General features: G+C 41.7%; 2 protein-coding genes across 7 annotated transcripts in view; one reads left to right on the plus strand and one right to left on the minus strand.

Annotated features, from left to right (window-relative positions):
* LOC125641778 (very-long-chain enoyl-CoA reductase) overlaps nucleotides 1–1,059 on the minus strand; it is a 49,010-nt gene extending 47,951 nt beyond the window's left edge. For all 6 annotated transcript variants that reach the window (XM_048862189.2, XM_048862188.2, XM_075131616.1 and 3 more), the window contains exon 1: nucleotides 920–1,059. The gene's annotated coding sequence lies outside the window, so the exon portion shown is untranslated. The remainder of the gene's footprint in view (nucleotides 1–919) is intronic.
* Nucleotides 116–24,993, plus strand: GCLM (glutamate-cysteine ligase modifier subunit). The gene is made up of 7 exons (XM_048862191.2): nucleotides 116–681; nucleotides 6,251–6,316; nucleotides 8,427–8,511; nucleotides 11,728–11,784; nucleotides 14,131–14,333; nucleotides 16,607–16,721; nucleotides 21,074–24,993. The coding sequence occupies exons 1-7, from the start codon at nucleotides 556–558 to the stop codon at nucleotides 21,241–21,243; spliced, it is 822 nt and encodes a 273-aa protein (XP_048718148.1). The 5' UTR covers nucleotides 116–555; the 3' UTR covers nucleotides 21,244–24,993.
* Nucleotides 24,994–25,477: the final 484 nt, after the last annotated feature.

Below are 25,477 nucleotides of genomic sequence, written 5' to 3' on the forward strand. Positions count from 1 at the left end.
GCGCGGCCCACGCGGCTAGACAGTGGCCCAAGAGCCCAGACGAGGGCAAAAGCTTCATGGCGTGGATGCGCATGCTCGGATGTTTTGGACATGCGCACTAACGGCAAAGGCCCACCCGCGGCGGGCTGGTTCTGCCTCTCGCCCGCTCTCTTGGTGCCAGCAGGGCCGCGCCTGAGCAGCTCGCCCCAGCCTGCCCTCGCGCCCGGACTCCGCCTCCCGGCTCCAGTCCAGCCGCAGCTCGAACTCCCTCCCCTGCGGCTGTATCACCAGCTCCCCGCCCCGCTCCATTGTCCCTGCGCCATGTGACCAGCCGCGGTTACAAAGCACTTTTTCCCCTTAGTCATCGCCCTCCGGAGCCCGGAGCCCAGACCGCCGCCGGCAGCGGCAATCGCAGCCCGCTCCCGCCAGCGCACGCACGCCGCCGGCTCCTCCCGACGCCGCCCGGAGCCCCCAGGCGCCCCCTCACAAGCAGCCGCTGCCGGCTCCGAGTCCTTAGGAGCCGCGGGAACCTGCCGACCCCAGCGAAGGCGACCGGCGGGCGGAGTGCGGGCTCCCATGGGGACGGACAGCGGCAGAGCCAGGATTCTCCTGGACCACGCGGCCACCCTCAACCTGCAGACGGGCAACCTGCTCAACTGGGGCCGGCTGCGCAAGAAGTGCCCGTCCACCCCCAGCGAGGAGGTGAGGGGCTGCCCCGGCCGGCCTAAAGGCACCCGGCCAGGCTCGGGCTCGGGCTCGGGCTCGGATCGGTTGGGTGGGGAAGTGTCTGTGAAATGCCCCCCTCGCCCGCACGGAGAGGGGGGGACTGGGGTATGAAGCCGCTGTCACCCCTCTCCGTTAGGCAGAGCTGCTGGGGCAGAGCTGCTGGGGCAGAGCTGCTGCGAGCTGTCACTTCTGGGGAAGCGGGGGGATGGCTCACCTTCTGTAGCTTGGGAGTCAGGGCTCTAGCCTCGGGTGGTTCAAGTCCCTTCTCTGCTTGATGCAGAGGCTGGAGGAGGGACTGGAACCTGGGCGTCTCCCATCCCAGGTGCTTAGGTTACAAGCTGGTAACAGACATGTAGTGAAAATGTTCCAAAGGTTTTGAAACCTAAACCCGTCGCTGGAGAAAGGAATTGTTGCCCTCTGGACAGCTCTAATGTTTCCTAAAGTGGGGTAAATTCTGCTACCTTTCTCATACTAGTACCCTGTACCTCATTAGGAGTTAATTGTTGACTGAGGAAGGAGTACTTACATGAGTAAACTAGAAGGATTTGGTTCCTCTTTACCAACCAAGGACCCAAGACTCTTGAATAAGTGGGTGAACCTCAGTGGACCTGTAACTGCCTGAGTTAGTTTTGAGTTTGGTCTATTGTGGATATTAAAGGTTATGGTACATAAATGCTGCAAATTCTCACTGAGAGCATTGCACCCTAAGGGGCATAGTACAAGCCTCCCCCAGGAATTTGGCTTGACAGGATTTACTACAGGGAGCTACAGAGAAAGGCAGGGAGTGTTGGTGCTGAAGGCTCAGCCTTGGAGGCCATGGGCCTGCTATTGTGGAAATGTGCGGGTCCTTGGGGTCTGGCATGCAAAAGGGGTCACTCCCAGGAGATTGGTTTCAGGCTGGGAGACCAGACTCTGTGACTCCATGACAGTCCATCTTCTATAAAAAAAAATTTGCTACCACATTGTGTTCTGGTCTTGCCTGTGATGTGCCTCGTGATTGTGGTATGGAATCCTATTACAGCTCTGGTCTTTACTGATATGGATCAAAGAGTACCCAGGTCTAATATCTGTTTCAAGGAAGAAAGGTGTTAACACTTTTCTAATAAGAGCCATAGTGAGACATGGTTCTCTGGAAAGGTGCTAATGAGTTTTAAAATGTGCATAAAGGGGTTCAAGTAACAATACTGGAATTCGCATAGGGAGTAGTTTTTAATTTTTTATATTTTTGGCTATAAAGTAAATAGGGCCATTTGTGCCATGCACATTATAAGAAGATGCAATAGTGCACAGTATTATGATGGTGATAGCTCTTAGGAAAATTTGATGTGTGTTATAGTCTTGAGACGCCTCTTAATATTACAGTCATTGTCCTCTTTGAAGACTAGAAGCTTATGACAGTTGTTAAAATTTTGAACACACTTCAGACTGTCTCTCCATGACTATTACCTTTGGTAGTATGTATTTGGCACTAAACTAATCCCGTTAGATTACTGTGGGAGTGCCACGCTTTAGAGGTAGTGTTCATATTGCTATGGCTTTCAGATCTTATCCATGCAATGAAATACATGAAAATTATCTGAGCATTATCACAAGAAATAGTAGTGGTAGCAGCTATCTAGCAATTTGAGAATTGTTCAGTAACTACAAGGATTGTGATTTTTAGAATAGTTATATGAAAGCAACATTGGCAACTTAATTGAGCTACAGTTTTATTTTTCATAACTATTAAGATGAGATACGAGTAGACTTATAGGTAAATGCTGAAAAGGGTGCCTGGCTGGCACGGAATGTGGGTAATGAGATTATGAAACATTTTGTTTCTAAAGTTACTGTCTCTAATTGAGTTGTTGCTGAATGACAGCTGTTCAGTGGCCTATATGTATTGAGTCTGAGGTCTCAGACCAATTCCTAGTGGATAAGTTTCTGCATCACAGCTGGCATGCTTAGTCTCAGTAGAAAGCTCAAGAACTGAGTTTGATCTCTATGCTCATTATCTTCTCATTTCAGAAGTGATTCCTCCAGAAAAGAAATTGGCTATGGGGGGGGGGGGGGGGGGCGGGGAGTTTGAATAGCTTGGGAATCAGCAACCTTTGGCACACGGCCTGCCAGGGTAAACTCCCTGGCGGGCTGGGCTGGTTTGTTTACCTGCTGCGTCCGCAGGTTCGGCTGATTGCAGCTCCCACTGGCTGTGGTTTGCTGCTCCAGGCCAATGTGGGCTGTGGGACGCAGCAGCCAGCACATCCCTCGACCTGCACCGCTAGTGAATTGCAGCCAGTGGGAATTGCGATCAGCCGAACCTGCAGATGCGGCAGGTAAACAAAGTGGCCTGGCCTACCAGAAAGCTTACCCTGGTGGGCCACATGCCAAAGGTTGCTGATCTCTGGTATAGCTGCTGGCCCGGTTGTGCCTTGTATGTGGATAAATGGACTTTTGTCTTCAGGCCTGTCAGTCTAGTCTGCCTTTCATGAGCCAACAAAATATTTAAAAAGTATGATAAGTATTAAGTGGGAAGTATACCAGTACTGCAAAAATGCATATGGTCTGAAACTCTGGAACTGAAATAAGAACACAGAATGATTGATGAGAATAAGGAATTAATATTGGTTGAAAGGGGAAGACTCAAGAAATCACAGGTTAGTTTTAACATGCAAGCCCAGGTAAAGCTGAACTGACACCAAAAAAGGGGACCCAGTTCATTGAAGTTGTAAACTAACATTGGTATTGGGCCAACTTAAGCCCAAGATTTGTCTTTTATAAATAACATTTTACATAACCTGTGGTTAATATAAAGGTTACCAATAATTCCTGAGAGAGAAAATATTTTAACTTTTGTTTATAAGAATTAACTGTTCTCGGTGACTGTTAATGTTGATTGAAATCCAATAAATAAAGTGTGGAAAATTAAGTTAAATTTTAACAATGCTACTTTAATGTTCTAAGGTGCTTTTTGATTCAGATAAGAATTTGACCAAGATTTTTACAAAACGTGAGCCTCAAGTTATGAGCTGAGGAGCCCAACTGTAAAGAACCCACTTACAAAAGTGATAGCCAAAGTAAACAAACACGCTATATTATTCGAAGAAAATGTTTTTTCTTATTCCCAATTTTATTTGGCGGATGTGAGAAGATGGAAGAGTTGTCAACGAGCAATATATAATATACACCTGCAGCAGTATGTTTTCTTCACCCTGAAGGAAATGGATCCTGGGTCACACCCCCTGAGTTGTGCCCGAACAGTCTCAGTGCAGCCTCACTTCTTTTGTAATCACCCAGAGGCATTAATTCCTGTCTTTTGAGACTTTTGTGCAGTCTACCTGGTGCAGAATTTTTATCCTTTCTTTACTATTTCAGATGGTTATAAAACAATCTTTAGACTCTAACATTCACAAATATTCTTGTCTCTTATAATAATTTTTTACATTTGTGGATAACCACTTATACGTTTGGGGCCTGTGTCAGAATTATTATTTACGCAGGGTATTACCACAACAGTGATTTAACCATAAATTCCTTTATTAAATCCAAAGGACAAATGGTATTTATACAATTGCTCTAAACATGCCTAAAAAAGCCTAAATAATAAGCAATTTGCTACATGCAAACAGTAACATCACTTACAAGTATTTAATGAAATTACTTACAAACAGGCTAAGCCCAGGGGTTCTTAGACCCGTATTGGTTGGCTTCAGCTTGGTCTGGCAGGTATTAGCAATCAACCCTTTAAGAGTTTGCTTTTTATACACTTCAACCAACAAGTGAAGTCCTTGCCAATTATTGGACCTTTGCTAAGGTCAGATGAAGCAGTTTATAATACATGAAACCAATTTATTGCACCTGGTACCCAGTCAACCATGTTTTATTTCTGTTACTTCAGCCCAAACCTTAAATAAGTTAACACACTATAAGTTTTAACACCACAATTTTCTCATGATGGCTTTCTATTTGGTCACATGCTTTAGGCCTCTTGCTCATGCTAATATCCCAACTCAATTTAAAATCATCATTCATCCAAATCTAATGTGGGCCTGTTTTCTTACAGCCTGGCTACTCAAGCTTGCAACTGTTGGTAAGATTGGGCCCTTTGTGTTCGAGTAAGTTGTCCTTGGAGACAGCAAGAAAATTGTTCATAGGATGATAGTAAATGTATGAGTATCCATACAGATTTAAAAATAACCTAAAAAGAAAAATAGGGCAGTGGCTTATAAATCAGTTATGTACTGTACATGTCCAAGTACTGTCTTTCCAGCTCTCCACAGAATAACTGGCCTCATAGAACATTCTTGTTTAGTAATGTGTTTACTAAAGCAAAGCCTGCAGTATAAAATAATGTGTAGTAATAATATAATACAGGGGCAGGCAAAGTTTTTGGCCTGAGGGCCACATTGGTTTCCAAATTTTGTATGGAAGTCTGGTTAGGGGAGGCCCCTATCCGCGCCCCCCCCTCCCCTTATGGACCCCCTGCGACCCCTGTCTCATCTAACCCCCCCCTTCTTCCTGACCGTCCCCATAATCCCTGCCCCTGACTGCTCCCTGGGACCCCCGCCCCCATTCAACCCCCCTGTTCCCTACCCTCTGACAGCCCCGACCCCTATCCATACCCCTGACCACCACCCCGAACTCCCCTGTCCTCTATCCAACCCCCCCCGCCCCCTTACCGTGCTGCCTGGAGCACCGGTGGCTGGCGACGCTACAACCGCGCCACCCAGAACACCAGGACAGGCAGCCGTGCCGGCCGGCTGGAGCCAGCCATGCCACCGCCCAGCACAGAACTGGCGGCGCGGTGAGTTGAAGCTGCGGGGGAGGGGGAACGGCAGGGGAGGGGCTGGGGGATAGCCGGCTGGGCAGGAGGGTCCTGCGGGCCATAGTTTGCCCACCTCTGATATAATATGATCCGTGTAGTTGTGTGATCACTATCCTAGTCAGTTTAATGCTGCATCTGTGATCTCAGGGAAAGTGTTACTGAAAGGTAGGATCCTAATTCTAGTCTCTTTGGTGACAGATGATCTGGGAGCACTGGCAGTATTAAAAAAAAAAAATGCAGTTAGTAAATGCTAGAAGAGAGGAAAAACACTTCCAGTGTGGAAATGGACACCTAATGAATGGTTTATGACTGATCTTGATGCTCTGATTCCAGCATTGCAATATAGTGCTCTTCTAATGTCTGATTAAATTGTTACCTTAGACAAGATTTTTATTGTCTTAGAGGAAGATACTCTTTCTTTGCTGAAAGACTGAGATTTCAGAAGTGCTCTTAGGTTAAGGCAGCACTGACCTGAAAAGTTTATGAAGTGCAGTACCCTCCACTACTGACCAACTCTTGGTTGGTAAAAGAGGAGTGAGACTAGCACATGTAAGCAGAACCAAACTAACTTGTACAAGCGACCAACAGAACTTTGAAGTAAAAATCTTTTCTGTGCCTTTGTGGATAGCATCCTTGGCCCTTTTCTCTCAATCAGCTCCTCTAACTTTCATATAAACCTGTTTTGCCTGTGCAATTGTAGCATAACTCTTAAATATGAATTAATAATATAATGTTGTTTTATAGCTACGTGACTGCATTCAAAAAACGCTGAATGAATGGAGCTCAAAGATCAGCCTCGATCTAAACCAGGTGAGGGGTCTATCGTTTCTTTGCAAATAGAATTTAACTAATCAAATATTTTCCCTTTGTCACAACATAGCTCAGTGGTTTGAGCATTGGCCTGCCAAACCCAGGGTTGTGAGTTCAATCCTTGAGGGGGCCATTTAGGGAACTGGGGCAAAAATTGGGGATTGGTCCTGCTTTGAGCAGGGGGTTGGACTAGATGACCTTCTGAGGTCCCTTCCAACCCTGATATTCTATTCTACGAACTTGGTTCAGTACTTGTGAAATTAAATAAGTTACTGGAAAGACAAATATTGCTTTTGATAGTTTAATCTATGTTGTTTTACAGAAGTAAGACTTAATCAGCATAAAGTCCTGGCTAACAAACAAGATTTGTCATTACATACAAATCTCAGATAGTACAGCTCATCTTGAAAATTAATTGCGGCATATGCAAACATGGTGGAGTTTGAGTTATAGATCTATTTTGTGAGGTCATGCAGACTAAACAGTTGGGCCTGGCCACTGTTTGTAAGGGAGTTCTCTCTAAGTGAAATGTTAGAATAATACAGGATGAGTTGCTGATGATTCAGAAGTGACACTTTTCGTTTGAGGTGCCAACTTTCAGATAACACATGAAACTAAGATCCTGACCACTTGATGATATTGAAGATCCTGTGGCTTTTTGTATAGTCACATTTCAATATTAGAGCCCACCTACTAAAATTTGGAAATAAAAAAGATAAAATGATATTGCATGTTTTGTTTTGATCCATGAATCATGTTAGGATACACTTTTATTTACAAAAAAGTTCCCTGCAGTTTTTTAACAAAGATTACTCTGAGTTTCGGATAGAACTAGGGATAAAATCTCTTTTCTCGCTAATGATACCGTCTTGCACCTTCCTACATTTCCTGGTGCACACACTCCTAGTTTTCTTTTCCTCCTGCCCATTCTCAAGTAGATGTGGAGCAATGAATTGCATTGAAAAGAAATATTTGTGATTAATTATATTTTTGTCATTTTTCATAACTGAAGGTGTCAGTCTCATCAGAGGCTAGGGCATGGAACTGTCTAGTTCATCAAAGCTCGCAAAGAGTTCCTTTCTCTCTCAAAATAGCTGTCATTTCCCACTCTCAGTGAGAGTAGAGACAAGCTGTACTTATGTTAGTGGCCTGTACTGTCCGGAGGCAGTGAAACTCTGTCCCGTGGAGAATGATGAGAGAGAGATGGTTTTATCAAAATGGCCATCAACTGAGAGCAGCTTTGGATACAGTCCCATTTAGAACAATGGGAAATAGCAGCCATTTTGAAAGAGAGCAGTTTGTCAAATTCTCCAAAAGAACGTTATCCATCCTGTGCTGAAGGAGAAACTTTCAGTTATGAAGTATAACTGGAGGGAAAAAAATGAATCCCCCTATTCCTTTTTTCAAATGTAGTTGATATATTAGGTTTCAGTAAGTTTTTTGGAACCTCAAAAGTACCTCTGTATTTGAGGGCAGAGACAAACCTGGTCATGTAACTCTGGCTTGGTCTACATTTAAGTTGGGTTGACCCAGCAATGGCAACCTAACCTCCAGGGCAGATGTGGCTGTGCTGATGGAAGAATTTTTCTGTCAACTTAGCTACCACCATTCAGAGAGAGGGATTACCTACAGCAATGGAAAAAAGTAGTGGTTCTCAATCTGTTTACCATTGTGGGCCGCGTCCAATACTACCTGTATGGCCCTGAGGACGTTGCATGAGCTGCAGCTGTGTGCTGATTGGGCCGCAAGTGGCCCATGGGCTACGTACAGGTTGAAAATCACTGGAAAAAATCCATTCAGTTGCTACAGAAAATATCTACATAAAGGTGCTACAACAGAACACCTGCAGTGCTGCAGCAGTGCCTGTACTGTAGATGTGGCCTTTCTCTTACCTGTTACCCGCTCCTTCTCTGCTCTGGCGTTGGAGTAGGCTGGGCCCCTCTAAAGTGTGGAAGGACTAGGTTACTTCCTTTATAGTGTTTTATGCTTTTTTTTTTTTTTTTTTGATCCTGGTATAAGGCTTTTGTTGTAACAGTTAATGAATTCTTCAGAGGATTATTAACTCTCTAATATTGACAAACTGCTCCTAAATGTTATGTATTTTCTGCAGGAAATGCCAGATGTCCTGGAATGTATTGTAGATCAAGCAATGGAGAAGATAAATCCTGAAGAAAGGGAAGAATTGAAAGTGTCAGGTAAGGAATGAAAAAATGTACTCTTGCTTTGCAGAATATACTTTACATTTAGGGAACTTAAAAGAACTAAATAGTTTGCTCTGGCTAGCAGGCTTGTTCACTTGGGTTTGACAGCAGGATCTGTTCAGTGGGAGCAGGGCTTGTGACTTAAGTTTCTTCATTAATATTTAATTAAATAGGGAAGGGTGTTTTGGGGATGGGAAGAGGAGGAAAAGAGGAGAGAGGAAAAAAAATCTGCAAAAGGACATACTGAGTAGCATGGTTGAGAGTACGTCTGCACAGGATAAAAAAAACAATGAGTGGCCCAGGTCCGCTGACTTGGGCTTGTGGAGCTTAGGTTCTGGGTGTGAAAAATTGCTGTGTAGAGGTTCAGGCTTGGACTGGAGCCCAAGCTCTGGGGCTCTGAGAGGATGGAGGATCCCAAAGCTTGGGCTCCTGCCCAACATCTGCACAGCAATGTTTAGCCCCCTGAGCTCAAGCCCTGTGAGTGACCCAGGCCAGCTGCAGCCATGCTCCAGGGGTTTTTATCCCCATGTAGATATACAGTGAGATTCAAAATACTGGAGTTCCATTCCCATCTTTTTGATTCACTTTGGACAAGTCATTTGATTTCTCTGTCTCAGGCCAGGCCATGTCTACTTGGGCAAACTGTACTGATTTAACAAAATTGGTTTAGAAATGCATTTAGCTAAATGGGTGCAACTTCCTGCTAAACATTCTTAGGCTGGTGAGATTAGCATTCATGTAACTAAATTGATATAGAGTATGTGGGATAGAACTCCTCCAACAATCCTTAGCAGCTGGAACAGTCTTTGGGTCTGTTGCAGCAAGGGGCTGGTGTACATGTAGCTTGAGCAGCAGTTGAACTAAATTCTTGGGCCTGGTCTGTGCTAGGAAGTTAGGTTGGTATAACTGTGTTACTCAGGGGGTGTGAAAAATTCACACCTCTGAATGATACAGTGCAGACAGTGCTAGGTCAATGGGAGAATTCTGCCTCTTGGGGAGTACCTACTCTGATGGGAAACCTCCACCTTTCCCCACCTAGGTGGTGTAGTTACCTCTTCACTGAGGAGCTGAAGAGGTTTATATGTAGACATACTCTTAGTTTTTAACGAACTGAGGCTTGGTCTACCCTGCAGAGTTAGGGCGACATAAGGCAGCTTATGTTTACCTAATTATGTCAGTGTCTATGCTAGAATGCTGCTTCTGCTGTAATAAGTGGCCTGCTACACTGACATAATAACTTCACCTCTGCAAGAGGTGTAGCACTTATGTGGATGTAGTTAGGATGACGCAGTGTCCCTGTAGAGACTGCGTCACTCACATTGCTGTCATTCTTGTCAGGTTCATGGCTGCTATTGTCTCTACTTTGCAAGGGGGGAGAGGCTCACAGCTGGTTCCCTGAAATTGGCAATAATATTAATTTCACTTCTCCTAGGCTCCCTTGTTGTGAAATTGAGCCTGGTACCTGCCCCTCCTCCAACTATTAGCCCAGTGCCAGACTCACAGCTGGATCCTGACCTCAGACTGACAGATTGAACTGTGAGCCCAGCCTGGTTGATCAATTTCAAAGCAGGAGGCCTATCAGCAGTGAAATTGACATTCTTGTTAATTTCAGGGCTCCAGCTCTGAGTTCCTGCTCCTTTGATCTAAGGCAGCCATGAAATTGGCAATAATGTAAATTTCACTTGTGGCAGGCACCATGCTGTGAAATTGCACCTCTGCCAGGGTCACAGCGCTGGCTGTTACCTCAGGGTAGGTGGGTGCTCCAGCTATGAACCCCACACTCAGCTGTCAGTGTCCTACAATGCCCCACTTCAGTCGGTGCAGGTGCTCCTGGTAAGGATGCAGACCACCGGCAGAAGGAGGGTAGTGTGGACACCAACCTAATAAGCTGACCTAATTTTTGTAGTGTCGACAAGCACTAAGCTAAATCAGCGTAAGGCACTCTTAGACCAGTTTGAGAGCCCACACCAGTGAGTTGCATTGACTTATTTAAATCAGTTTCTAAATGGATTTAGTTAAATTGGTGCTCAAACTGAATAAGCTAGTTCTTAAGGAAGCTTTGAGGCTTCCCTACATTACATTAAGGTCAGGCTTGACAGAGCCCTGGCTGGGATGATTTAACTGGGAATTGGTCCTGCTTTGAGCAGGGGGTTGGACTAGATGACCTTCTGGGGTCCCTTCCAACCCTGATATTCTATGATTCTATGCACTGGGGCTAAAGTGGCTCCTGGCATCTCTGAGGATTGTTGGGGAGCATAACAGTGGCATAAAGGCTTCTGTTCCTAGCTTCGCTAGACCCAAGGTTCTGTCTGTATCTCTTTTTTTTTTAAGTGTGTGAGTGTACATAATATTTATATTGATAACCTCATGGGCAGTCCAAGGATAAATCTTCAGATAGTTATAGAAAGAACCCATGTGCTGTTGTTACAAGCAGAATATCCATAAATGTTACCCTTTGGTGCCTGATAAGCCAAATGACAGCAGTACAAAGTTTCATATCTTTATTTAAGATGAGTCAGAATTTGTCTGCTGTTCACTGAAAAGACCTGCATTAACATGTTTAGATACTCTGTACAGCTTTTAATTACTCCACCTTCCCCAAGCAGATTTTAAATGCTTTTTTGCGAACCTTTGCCTCCTTTTTCCTTTAACATTAGGGTTGTCCAAAAAATAACTAATAAATCCTGTAATTAATGAATAACACTGGAGGCACAATTCTATTATAATGATCTATCCAGTGGAATACGATGAATTTGAGGGGAGGAAGGTCAAACTATAGAGATGTTAAATTTTGAGCCTCAGTAAGTTGGGGAGGGAGGTCTGTTGGTTCTATGAGGTTAACTGTTTTAAAAACAAACTTGTCATTATCATTGTTGCTTAAAGTACCAAAACACTTACGTCTCTGTTTCACCTGTGCAAGAGACTACCCTTATTAGGTAACCTCCTGTCTTAGGAGACTTCTGAAGATATCTCAGAAACATATTAACTACAGTTCTGTTTCACCTTTTAGAACACCACTTTTAAACATCTTTCAATTCCTTAAGAAGCTAACATGTGTCCTAAGTACTCTTTATTAGTTCTTGCCAAAATGTAAGATTGATACATTTCCAGCTATGTACTAGCATTGTAACTGCTCTGTGCGTTTTAATGTATATTCTCTAACAGCTGGAGCTGGTTTTAGTTATTAACTCACATTTCTTTGGTGTGCAGCAAAACTGTTCATCGCAGGATCAAACTCTTCTTCAATCAGAGATGCAGTTGATATGGGTAAGTGCAAAACTGAAATTGTGTGCAACGCTTTCTACTTTCTGATTGTTACAAAAATTCTTCAATTTGTAATACTTGGGTTTTAGGTTGTCTTCCTCTGCTGAAGAGGGGAATTTTACATTTGCCTTGATTTATTCTGCAATTTCTCTACCAATTGTAATACTCTTAAGGTGATTGGGGGGGGGGGGGGCACTGGATGTAGGGGTGAGACTCAGTGCGGTGGGGGTTCAGGTACTGGGGGCTCAGTGGTGTGGAAGGGTGAGCCTCTCAAAATGGCCAAAATTACTAAATTAAGGTCTAATTTATATGTTGGTTCAGTTCATAGTAATGGATTAAATATAATATAGACTCTTAGATCCCGAAACTTCAACTGGATCAGTGTGCACAGCCCCTTGTTCTGGTAGGTACAAGAGCCCACCTTTGTGGATCTAATTGTAGGAGTAAAGTCTTCTTTTACCAAATTAATTAAAAAAACCAAAACTGTTTGGCATAAGGTGTGTAATTAGTTCTGTTTTCTGATGCTGAGGTGATTTTTGAAACAGTAAATGTTCTCCAATTTTAATTTGTTCTCTGCCTGCTTCTGAACACTGTAGAAACTGCAGTATTGATGTCTCACATTCTATATGATGCTTGTTTCAGCAGTGTAACATTAATGCTGCAACAGCAAATTAAAAATATTTATTTTATTAAAAGCTAATGTAATGCTAATAATAGGTGTTATATTGACAGTATCTGTCTGAAGTTTTGTTCCTCCAAAGAGGAGCTAAGCATGTACCACAAATTCTTAAAGGAAGTAAGTAAGAACACTGACCTTTTTACCACCTTGAAAGTTCATTGGGTTTGAAGGATTCCTGAGGGTCAGAAAATGTCTAGTTCTCTTGTCTTTTGATTCTTAAAATGTATTTGACAAATGTGTGTGAAAATCCTGGAATCGCTTGTAAAAGCATTAAAGGGGTTAGAGATCAGGTATAGATGAAAATTACAAATCAGAAATGGATTGAGTAAAGAACAGAGATTCTACTTCCGTTACAATATTCTTGTCAGTTGCCCCCTTCCAGTCACTTATGTAAATGAGATTTCAAAGTCACTTTCAGTTTTAATATAGTTTTTTTATATTTCGACTATTGACAGATTCTGCTCTGCTAATGTACAAAGCAAACTAGAATAATGTACATAATGAATCTAATTCAAATTACACCTTTCCTGTTGGACCATGTCCTCTTCCAAATCTATCTTAATTTGGGCAAGTCAGCAGAGGGTGGAAAGATGTCACTTTGAGGGTACACCTACACTGAGTTAGGGGTGTGATTCCCAACTCATGTAGATATGCTTGTGCTAGCTCTCTTTGAGCTAGCATGGTCAAAATAGTAGTGTAACTGCAAAGCACGGGCAGCAGTGAGGATTGTCACAAGCTATATGTGCTGAGTACATACCCCAGGGTTCAAGCAGGTTTGTACGCGGCACGGCTAGCCGTGCCGCTGCCCATGCTACTACACTACTATTTTTAGCATGTGTTCGATGGGAGCTAGCGTAAATATGTCTACATGAGCTGAGAATCACACCCATAGCTCATAGTGTAGACGTATGCTGATAGCATGCCAGATGACCATGAGTTTGTTAGCAACAAAAGGAAAATGAGATTTACCTTTGTGCCTCATTTCACTATGTAATTTATAAGGCTTGCAGATATGCACTTAACACATAATTCAGGGAGATGCGTGGGTGGCCTACCAGTTTACGTTGATTTAATTTCATTCATGTTTATCTCAGAAGCCTCTCATAACTTGGATAACCTTTACAACCTTTATGATGTCCCAAACTTTGCCACAATCTTACTTATAATCACAATCATGTTAAGTCCAGATCCATTCTGTTCAGTATTGGTTTTCAATTAACTCCTGAGTCACAGTGGCATGTGAATAGCCCTTCTCAGTGTTTCTTCATGGTCCTTTACCAGTGCTTGGGCAACTGTGGAGGGGGAGGTTATAGACTAGAACAAGAGGTCAAGAGTGCAACCATTAATGAGGATGATATAAATCAGCCAATCTTGATGTAAAATCAAAGATGTTAATATCGAAAAAGGAATAGAGAGCTACAGACTCTGTTCAAGAAGTTGTTTTTCACCACAAGATTGTATCTGAAATTCAGTTTTCAGCTCTGTATTTGATTCTTAACTGAATTTCTTTATCTAGCTACTGTCCTTGGGTACAAAGATTCTTTGAAACTCTCAAATGGTGATTCAGAAATGAAAGTGGCGTAAAGCTGAGTTTTTGAAAGATATCTTGTCATGCTTATTGTTTATCATCTTATCTCAGATTGATTTTTTTCTTTTCTTTTTTTCCACAGCATGTTCTGCCCTTGGGGTTACCCAATTAGATTCTGTGATCATTGCTCCACCTCCTATTGAAGATGGAATTAATCTTTCTTTGGAGTATTTACAGCCTTACTGGGGAGAACTTGAGAACTTAGTTCAACACAAAAAGATTGTTGCCATAGGTACCTCTGATCTAGATAAAACGCTGTTAGAGCAACTGTACCTGTGGTCACAGGTAAGGACAGACTATTCAACCATAGTAACTCTGAGGCGTGGTTTTTACTATTGTTTCCTTGGTATGCCACATATCCAGTTAAACAATAGAAAAATGACTTTCATTTTAAAATTAAGATACTGATTACGCTAATCTGTTTGTCAAAGATATATTGGAAAGCAAAGGATTTGAGTTTTGAAGATTTTTGTAATTGATTACAAATTAGAAGTGTAAATAGTGCTATTTTTTAATTAAAACTCTTCAATTTTAATCCAATTTTTAAAAAAGAAATCACCTTACTCCTGAGGCAATTCTGCACCAAAAAAAATTCTGCACCCAGTATTTTAAAATTCTGCATATTTTATTGGTCAATAAATAAATGTGGAGGCTCCAGCATGGCAATGGGGAGCAGGGAGGTGGGAGATCACACTGCAGCAGTCTCTCCACCCCTCCCCCACACCCCCCAAACATGGACTCAGCGGTGAGGCTGCACCCGACCCTAACACAGCACATGAGCCAGGCCTGGCCCGGAAACACCCCAGGGCCCTGCCCCTCCAGGCCACGCACACCAAGATAGCATGGTGTGAGTGCAGGGGTGGGGCTTAGGGAGGGTCCGGGGGGGGGGGGGGGTTCTGGAGGAATTGGGGGTAGGGTGCAGCGGGAGGTGATGGGGGGGGGAGGCACTGGATGCAGGGGTGAGACAGTGCGGTGGGGGTTCAGGTACTGGGGGCTCAGTGGTGTGGAGGGGTGAGGCTCGGCAGAAGAGTCTGGGTATAGGGTGGTCTGGATGCATGGGGGTTGGGCAGATGGGGAAGCAGCTCCCTGTACAGTGACCCCTCACCCTGTGGCTGAGGAGTGATGGGGACAGGAAGCGGGGGTAGGGTGGGTGGAGCTTCCTGGCTCCGGGGGAGGTTTCTGGGGGTCGGTCTGACTCAGCCTTGCAGGGAAAGAGGAAGGTCCCATCCTGCCCAGCCCAGGAGAGACTGGCAGCTGAGCCGCTAGCACGGTAGGAGCCACTGGACAGGGCGTCCCCAGCCGCCTCCCCTTCCTTCCCCCCCCCCCCCCCCCCCCCCCGCAGTGATTTACCTTTATTGGCGGCTGCTCTAGGAACTTGAAATGATGTGCCCGTGCTGCTAGGGAGGGGCACGTGACCACTCCTGCAGCTTCCCTTTGCTTTTCTGTCAGCGGGCATTTTTCTGTGGGGAAGTAAAGAAATCTGCAGGGGACGTGAATTCTGCATGTGTGCAGTGGCACAGATTTCTCCCAGGAATATTACCTGAATCTTTACATTTTTTAACCTCTATTTGGATACAATTCCTTTCCTTTCAGGAAGATATCATTAGAATACCAAGCTTATCTGTAAAGGCTAGGCAGATTGTGTGTCCTCCTGCACACGGATCAAACAGTGGGAACTGTTCTTTGTGCAATGTAACTGACCTTCTCGCAGAGACTGAATGTCCCTTCCATAACATTCAAATCATGCAAGTCTCCATTTATCTGTGCCATCTGCTTGTTATTGAGCTGATTACATTCTAATCATACTAATATTAGTGTATGTAAACTGTTTGTTTGTTCAGAATCCTCCAAGCTCTGTAAAAGTGATATAAATTAATAACTATGGATCCTTATGGCTCCTGATAAGAGTCTTGATTTGTACTGTTTTTGCTGTCTGTCTTAAGTAAAGTGGAGGAGGGGGGAATCTTACTCTGGCCAGTAATGTTCTGACATCATGAATATGTGTACTCTTTATTTGTGAGAGCCTGATCCAAAGTCATTGAATTCAATGGAGAAAAATCCCTTTCACTTCAGTGGGTTTTGGATTAGGCCACTAATTGGATGTGTGGATAGCTGCAAATTTATATCCACAGGAAGAATGAAAATTAATTATGTATTGCATTATTTGTAGTCTAGTGTTTTTCTTTTAGAACTAGCATCCTGTTTTACTGGAAACAAAGGGCTGCTGATATTCTTGACCACAATAGACAAGAAACCAAACATTATTCATTATGCACAGCCTACTGAAGTGAGACCCCCATCATCATTCTGGGCCTTATGTTGCAAGGAGATGAGTTCAGTCACTACAGCCAATAGGACTTGTGTGCTCAACAGCATCTTGCAGGATCAGGCTTGGGCTTTGTTCAGTTTTTGGTGTTTAAAACAAGGTTCAAGTCAAAATGCTCAAAATAACGATACAGAGCAGATTTTATTCAACAGTAAAGGATGCTTATACATGTCTAAAGTAGAAGTAACATATTAATGTGACTTTCCATCTGAAGGATATCTCTCTCTTTCAGGTGAAACCAAATAGTAACCAGGTAAATTTAGCTTCCTGTTGTGTGATGCCACCTGACCTCACAGCATTTGCAAAACAATTTGACATCCAGCTGTTGACTCATAACGATCCAAAAGGTAAGGCTGTAGTTGAACTTACTTGACAAAATTAACAAAAACCTTCTGAATAAAGTAATTTTGAACATGACTGGGTATAATCTTAATTTGAGTGCAAACTTTTTTTACCTTTAAAGCCCTGTGCATTGGATTCAGTTGTATATCGCTATATCATTTCTTTTCTATATCAAGTTCTTATGTGCTTGCCTTAATAAGAAAAAAAATAAAAGCAATCCTACAACAGGACTTCTGGGATATTGTAATCGGAAAACAATAAAGCAGTGGGAAGGGATGCCTTATCTAAAAGTATTGTGTACTGTACCATGTTTAAAATCTAGGGTTTATTAATTCCAGCAAAGCATGTAGTCTCTCAAGTGTCATTCTGTACCCTTCAGAACAATGAAAGACATGGGAAGAGCTTCACGCAGAAGCTTGCAATGAAAAAGCTTTTATAGCAACATACCGCTGGTTAATCTGAAATAGTATGTTTGAATGTAGAGGATGAGAGAGCCCTGTTTAACCTGTAATGTCATTTAAAGTTTGACAGTGTTTTTTAATATCTGTGATGACATGGTGACATAATTACTACATTATAGTAGAATCACAGTTTCTCGTCTGGGTTCCAAAATCGTCCTGATGTGCCATCTCCTCAGAATGCTGTTATAAAATAATCTTCTTAAAATATTAATTTGGTTCTTCTTGAATCTGGACTAATCTCTTTCACCCTGTTAGCATCTAAACAAATACATTGCTGGAACTGTAAACTAAAAGAACTTGGACAAGATATTTTGTTTCATTTCCTCAATTTAACTAAAATGGCTGTAGGCAAAAGTGTAGTAGAGATCAATTTTTTTCTAGTAAGGATTCTTATTTGTGTGTTTAATCACCTGGTGAGTCTTGCTAAGAAAAATGTGTCCAATAGAATGAAACTTTAAGGTCTTATTAAATATGATCTAAATTACTATATACTGTACCTGGATGAAGCTTGATTTGGAAGTGAATGAGACTTTGTAGGAGAATTCAGAAAACTGCCTGGCCATTTACAACTGTCAGTACATTTTGAGCAATGGATATCATAGAATCATAGAATATCAGGGTTGGAAGGGACCTCAGGAGGTCATCTAGTCCAACCCCCTGCTCAAAAGCAGGACCCATACCCAATTAAATCATCCCAGCCAGGGCTTTGTCAAGCCTGACCTTAAAAACTTCTAAGGAAGGAGATTCCACCACCTCCCTAGGCAACGCATTCCAGTGTTTCACCACCCTCCTAGTGAAAAAGTTTTTCCTAATATCCAACCTAAACCTCCCCCACTGCAACTTGAGACCATTACTCCTTGTCCTGTCCTCTTCCACCACTGAGAATAGTGTAGAACCATCCTCTCTGGAACTACCTCTCAGGTAGTTGAAAGCAGCTATCAAATCCCCCCTCATTCTTCTCTTCTGCAGACTAAACAATCCCAGTTCCCTCAAACTCTCCTCATAACTCATGTGTTCCAGACCCCTAATCATTTTTGTTGCCCTTCGCTGGACTCTCTCCAATTTCTCCACATCCTTCTTGTAGTGTGGGGCCCAAAACTGGACACAGTACTCCAGATGAGGCCTCACCAATGTCGAATAGAGGGGGACGATCACGTCCCTCGATCTGCTCGCTATGCCCCTACTTATACATCCCAAAATGCCATTGGCCTTCTTGGCAACAAGGGCACACTGCTGGCTCATATCCAGCTTCTCGTCCACTGTCACCCCTAGGTCCTTTTCCGCAGAACTGCTGCCTAGCCATTCGGTCCCTAGTCTGTAGCTGTGCATTGGGTTCTTCCGTCCTAAGTGCAGGACCCTGCACTTATCCTTATTGAACCTCATCAGATTTCTTTTGGCCCAATCCTCCAATTTGTCTAGGTCCCTCTGTATCCTATCCCTGCCCTCCAGCGTATCTACCGCTCCTCCCAGTTTAGTATCATCCACAAATTTGCTGAGAGTGCAATCCACACCATCCTCCAGATCATTTATGAAGATATTGAACAAAAGCGGCCCCAGGACCGACCCCTGGGGCACTCCACTTGACACCGGCTGCCAACTAGACATGGAGCTATTGATCACTACCTGTTGAGCCCGAAAATCTAGCCAACTTTCCATCCACCTTATAGTGCATTCATCCAGCCCATACTTCCTTAACTTGCTGACAAGAATACTGTGGGAGACCATGTCAAAAGCTTTGCTAAAGTCAAGATACAATACATCCACTGCTTTCCCTTCATCACAGAACCAGTAATCTCATCATAGAAGGCGATTAGATTAGTCAGGCATGACCTTCCCTTGGTGAATCCATGCTGACTGTTCCTGATCAGTTTCCTCTCATGTAAGTGCTTCAGGATTGATTCTTTGAGGACCTGCTCCATGATTTTTCTGGGGACTGAAGTGAGGCTTACTGGCCTGTAGTTCCCAGGATCCTCCTTCTTCCCTTTTTTAAAGATTGGCAGTACATTAGCCTTTTTCCAGTCATCCGGGACTTCCCCCGTTCGCCACGAGTTTTCAAAGATAATGGCCAATGGCTCTGCAATCACAGCCGCCAGTTCCTTTAGCACTCTCGGATGCAACTCATCCGGCCCCATGGACTTGTGCACGTCCAGTTTTTCTAAATAGTCCCTAACCACCTCTTTCTCCACAGAGGGCTGGCCATCTATTCCCCATGTTGTGATGCCCAGCATAAGATGCTATTCGTTAGTTAATTCTTACTATTTACTAGTTAAAAATTAATACTTCTGCTTCTGAATTTGTTTGATTGCTTATGTAAACTGTAAAATCCAAATCTTCAGCTCTTTTTTTGTTGCCTTGCAAGGGAACCTGTTTTTGCAAGTAGCTTTGGCTTTCGTGCAGGTCAGATATAATGCAGCGGTAGCAAGTTCAACATGTGGAGGATAATGGAGAAAGGGTATAGTTTCCACCACTATTTAAGGAATCTCCCATCTTCTTATTCAGAGACTGAGTTGATAAATTATAGCTGCCTGGGCTACATTTGGTCTATGCTTTAGCTCCTGGGCATCCTCTGCTGCTGAAAGAAATATGTTTTCATTTAAGCAAATTTGTGAATGGCAGGAACCAGTAAGGACAAATACAGATATCTCGAATTTTTGGGCAAGAGGCCGCAAATTTATTAATTCCATAACAGGGTAAGTTCTTGAGGCAGTCTGGCCTAGGAACAGTGAAAATGGGCAATGCCATCAATGCTCTCTCTGTTACCCGCCTTCCCCTTGTCGATGCTCAAATTCCAAGCATCACAGTACTAGGGCTTGGCTTAGCCTGCTTAAACCAAGGTCACCAAACCAGTATCTACCCTACTGAAAAGGAGTTAACACCCCTGCTGCCAGGAGCTAGCACCCAGAATTGTGATACTGTGAAATAAATGACACATTACTAAACCAAGTAAAACCCTGCTGATTTGTCAACAAGCAGTATCACATAAGTCCTTAGAGCCTATGCCAACAAACTGAATATGACATCAAAAGGCAGCAGGATGCTCATGACATATTTCCAGGTCCACCAATCTTTTAGCAGGGATGAAACCCATAGTTGGAAATTGTTGGCTGGAACCACAGTATCCTCTGAAACTCCAACTGCAACCTGCAGACCAAAACAAATTGAAAATTCATTAATACACACCAATAACTATCATGAGAGGGGAGGCAGGGTGGGGTTTGTGGGATTTGTTTCCTACCCTACAATCTTATGCTGGCTAATAAGGGCCAGTGTGCCTTAATTATAGAATAATGGAAGGATTTACAGAGCAGGATATAAATTTTTCTCCTTAGACTTATAACTATTAAGGGCCCAGTCTGCAAGGTGTTGAGACCCCTTAACTGTGACTTCAGTGGGAACTGAGAATGCTCAGTACCTTGCTGGATTTGGTCAAACACATTACATTTTTCTAAATATGAATCTAGACCTTTTAAACTAAAATCAATGTCAAACAAGAGACTGTCATTTAACTCTCCCCTACAAAATATATAGCTACCCCTTGATCTTATTTTTGGTATCTTCAATTATTTGGTAGTTTCAATTATTAATGTCATTCCAATCAACACTTTATGTAAAGCCAGTTCAGTTTATTACTTAGAGCAGGAGAGAAGTATGTTCTGAAACTTTCTTATACTATAAATTCTTTAACTTTTGAGTTTGTGCCTCATGAAACTTCAGAGAGGGGGGGGTGTGTGTGTGTGAGAGAGAGCGTGAGTGAGACCACATGAAGTATGCTGTCACATTGCTTACTGAGATAATTAACAAATTTTTAACACAAAGATCACCTCTTACTAATTACAATTAAAGGAATTATTTCATTTTTGTTTGGTTAAAATGTAAATATCTGTTTCTAATTTTAGAACTGCTTTGTGAGGCAAGTTTCCAAGAAGCTCTTCAGGAAAGTATCCAGAACAGTCGAGCACATGAATGGACTCCCTTGTGGATTCTCCGGTATTCAGTCATTGTTCAGACCAGAGGCATTATCAAATCCAAAGGCTATATCTTGCAAGCAAAAAGAAATGTCTCTTAATACACTTTTATTTTGACAACAGCCTGCTGTCTTAGTGCTTTGGAAACATACCACCTTTTTTGCATAAAAACTTTGCACGGAAGTGAAAACCGTCTCAAATTATAATGAAGACCAAAAGTGGTGACAGTAAGGCCTGGGTTGTCCAGAGGCACAGTGCTCCGACAGCATTGTGAAGTACTGCACATTTCTTTCCTAACATAGAGACCAGTTTAGTAATATATGAAATAGTTTGTTCATTAAACTGTTTTCTAATTGAGATTATCTAAAGAAATTCAAAATATTTTTCTTTATGACTAATATAAAATTATCACTAAGTATATTTTGGCTGCCATCAAGGTAATTATATAGAAATGTGTATATATTTTTGTTTTCAAGAAAGAAACTTAACATTCTGAATTTCTTCTGAAGTGCTTATTTCTACTAATTAGGTAGCTATGTAATATTTGAGCAGTTGAGTAATTTTTAAGTAGGTTTCTTTGTTTTTTATCCATAGGAAAATTCTCTAATTGGAATCTGATTAATTGGTATAGCAAGTAAGCTGCTTAATTCATGTGAATGAAAACCTGGTTTTCTTTTCATTATGGTACAAAAGGCCTTTATGTTTGGAATTTTTTTTTTAAATTCTATTAGCTCATCCTGTTTGTTTCTGTACCACATTGCTCTTACTGTGTTCAGCATGTGGACAGGAGTGATGCCATATTCTGTCTTACATTGGGAAATGTATTGTGTATTTAAACCAAGATCTGGAATTACGTGGTCAAAAACAAATTAAACTGTAGCCAAAATGTTCCTGGTTTTGTCCTAATCTATTTACTAGGTGGTCAACAGCCACAGATACTTTAAGAATGTGACTAAAATCAGAACAGATGTTGATGGGATGTACATTATATAATCACGTACAAAGGATATAATGTCTGTTAATTTTGGGTTACCTGGGGAATTAACTGACGTTCAGGTGTCATCCAGAGAACGGAATATCAAACAAGCATTCAACCTGTGTTCTTGTTCCCTTGTGTTGCCAGCTTCACGTGTGCAGTACTGTGGCTTCTGAACCTAAAGGAAACTAATGCTGGATCTAAGACAGGCTATTAGTTTCTTTTCTGACCTGAAACATATCCACAGACTGAACTTTGCATTTTAAAAATACAGTCTGTCTACAGCAAAAACATTTTGTTATCTAGTGTGATTTAGATGGTATAGATCTCTTCACTGCAATTCCTATCTGTAGCTCACTGTAGTCCAGTGAAGTCAATAAGTGCTTTGCTATTGATTTCAGTGGGAGCAGGGTCAAGCTGTAGTCTGGTAATTGTTAACTTAGTTTTATGTAGACTTTGAGCTTGTAGTTTAAAGGAATGAATTTACAGTAACTTTTTTGTGTATTTTTGTCATAGAAAAATCACAATGTTTTCTGCACGGTCAGATAGTTGTGTATATACTTTTTAAACCATTCCATTGAGTTAGTCTTTGTTATTTTCAAAAACTCAGTACACTGATAAATGTTGTTTGGTAGTAAACTTTTGAGTCCTTAAATATTTAGGTATGTGACTAAAATATCTAGGAAATACTCTAGATTTATTCAATTACTTGATGAATATGGGGTGAGCAAGGAGGAGAATGGGCACTGATAGTGTAGAGGCAAAATTTTAGAAACATTTTCTTTTGACAGAAGAAAGTGAATTTTGGTCATGGAGGGTCATTTGTGTATTAAATTTAAAAAATGAACCTTATTTAAAACTTATGTGCCAAGGGTGTTCCTTACTGGTTGGTACTGATGTATAGCATCTACTTGTGATCATTTTATTTCTCCTTTGCGTCCAAAGCGTACCACAGTCTGACTGACAAGGATTCACATTTACTTGACATGTATATGTTTAAATCTGCAAGACTAAAAACAAAACAGACAATTGAGCTAAGAATAGTTAAATAGTGCACAGATTGCACTAGCAGTTTAGTTCCTAATTGGCAACCATATTAATAATTACCTTTTGTGGAGAGAAAAATAACTTTTGTACGAATTGGAATAGGCATGGTAATTTGTTAGCTCTACAAGCAGTATTACAACCAGGCAGTGATTTGTCAAGTCATTACCTGATGAATGATTACTGTATTTAACCAAAATAGCAATTAAAATTGGGGGAGAGACAATTGGGGGAATTCCTTTCCAGAGGAGGAATACAAAAGTTAAGATTTGAAGAAGTGAAAATTTAGAAAATTGCAATTACTGTATTATTAGTATATCCTTCTTTGAGATTTACATTTTTGTGTATGCTTTGTATGAATTCTAAATTTCACTATATTATTGCTTGCATTGAGATCTCTGGGAGGCAAGCAGGAATGACTCTGCTTTTCCATCATTAAATGACATATTATGTATGGTGAACATCAGACCACTCAAGATATGCCTTGATTTATTGACCTAGTGGGGAGTAGGAGGTACTTAGAACATGTATGCCCTTCATCAATCTGAATGCTAGATCCCACTTACAAGTAACAGCAAGTCCCAAATTCTTCAAACTCAAGACACCATGTTAGTGCCATTTCCCCCCATCTCATTCATTTCTTTTTGGGAGTTGGAGTTCTAGGGTTGTATCACTGCAATGGTCATTGGCCTACATGAACTGTTTGGGGGAAGGGGGAATCAAGCACCCTTTAACTGTATGTAACTTATTTCTTGCAGAAAGTGTACTTTATGCAAGTTTAGATCTATTGATTATGTACTGAATCCTGGGGGGTAGCCTCTTTAATTGTTTTAAAGGTTAAATTGTTGTTCTTGTGCTGTATTTTCCTCTAATTGTTTTCTCAAAAGCTTTTCAGTGTAATAAAATAAATGACTAGGATAAATGAAATACATAATTATGTACAATTTTCTTTTTAATGTTGAAACTAGACAGCTTGGTGTGGGCATGGTTTTATCCCTGTGATCAAATAATGACAAAGATAATTGCAAGATTTCATTAATTTTATGTAGTTCCTGTATTGCACTTAGTAAAGATTCCCTTTCATAAATTGAATGTTTGTTTCTAAAATACAGATTATGTAAATCCTGACAAATCTATTTGGAGAAATGCTGTTTCTTCAAATCTAACAAAGTACAAGACAACTTCCTTTGTAGCACATCAGCACCACCTTTTCTTTTTTAAACTGACTAGGAATTGATTTTGAGTGACAGAGGCAGCATCTCCTCTATGAATCACCTCTCACTTGCTGATCCCTAGGAGTAGGACATTAGGAATGAGACTTTGAACTTGTTCTTTCATCTGGTAGTGCACTATGTTCCAGGGATGTAGCCTGGAATACTTTTTTTCTTTTCTTTTCCGAGTTAGGGCAGAATTTGGCTAAAAAAATCTATTTCTAGCACCTCAAAAGCTTAGAAACACTTGCTTATGATTAAATTTTACTGGTCACTTAACTGTTCCCCTATTATTAGCTGCCTAATTTAGCAAAGCTTAAAGTTTTTTCACTAATAGACTGTGAAAGGGAGAATCTTAATTCAGCCTTACTTCTGGAAAATACAACAAAAATGTGTGACTTAGTCATTTTAGGTCACTAGGCAAAATGTGTAATTTTTTAAATCCTGTATGGTTTTATTTAATCCTCCCTTGTTGGCTTTCTTTTGTTGGTAAAATGTTTAGCTAGAGCTGTAATGTATGAAGCAAATACAAAACAAAGCATTTGTTTTAACAAAATATTTATAGTGCTGAATGCACCCTATTAATTGAATGTGTTAAAATAAAATTAGTTTTTTGAGTCTCTAGTGGTCGGTTATTGGTTTCTAGCCAGACCTTTCCCAAACAAGTTGTCATAAATATTAGTCAGCATACTAGAATACTAACTAGAGGAGTGGTTCTCAAACTTTTGTATTGGTGTCCCCTTTCACACAGCAAGCCTCTGAGTGCAAACCCCCCTTATAAATTAAAAAAAAGTTTTTATCTATTTAACACCATTATAAATGCTGGATGAAATGTGCGGTTTGGGGTAGAGGCTGACAGCTTTCGACCCCCCCCCCCATGTAATAACCTCACAATCCCCTGAGGGGGCCCTGGTCCCCAGTTTGAGAACCCCTGAAGTATGAGCTTGAGAACGCATGGGACAAATTTTTTGCCACAAGCCTAACCCATACTTCTGAACTAGTAATTTGCTAGCTCTTCATGTCCTGTACACTTCTTCTGCCTGACTGCTACACCCTCCTGCAACTCCTATCTAGTCACTGCTAACCTCTTCTCCTTCCAGCAGT

Source organism: Caretta caretta, chromosome 8, assembly GCF_965140235.1.
Source record: "Caretta caretta isolate rCarCar2 chromosome 8, rCarCar1.hap1, whole genome shotgun sequence".
NCBI lineage: Eukaryota > Metazoa > Chordata > Testudines > Cheloniidae > Caretta > Caretta caretta.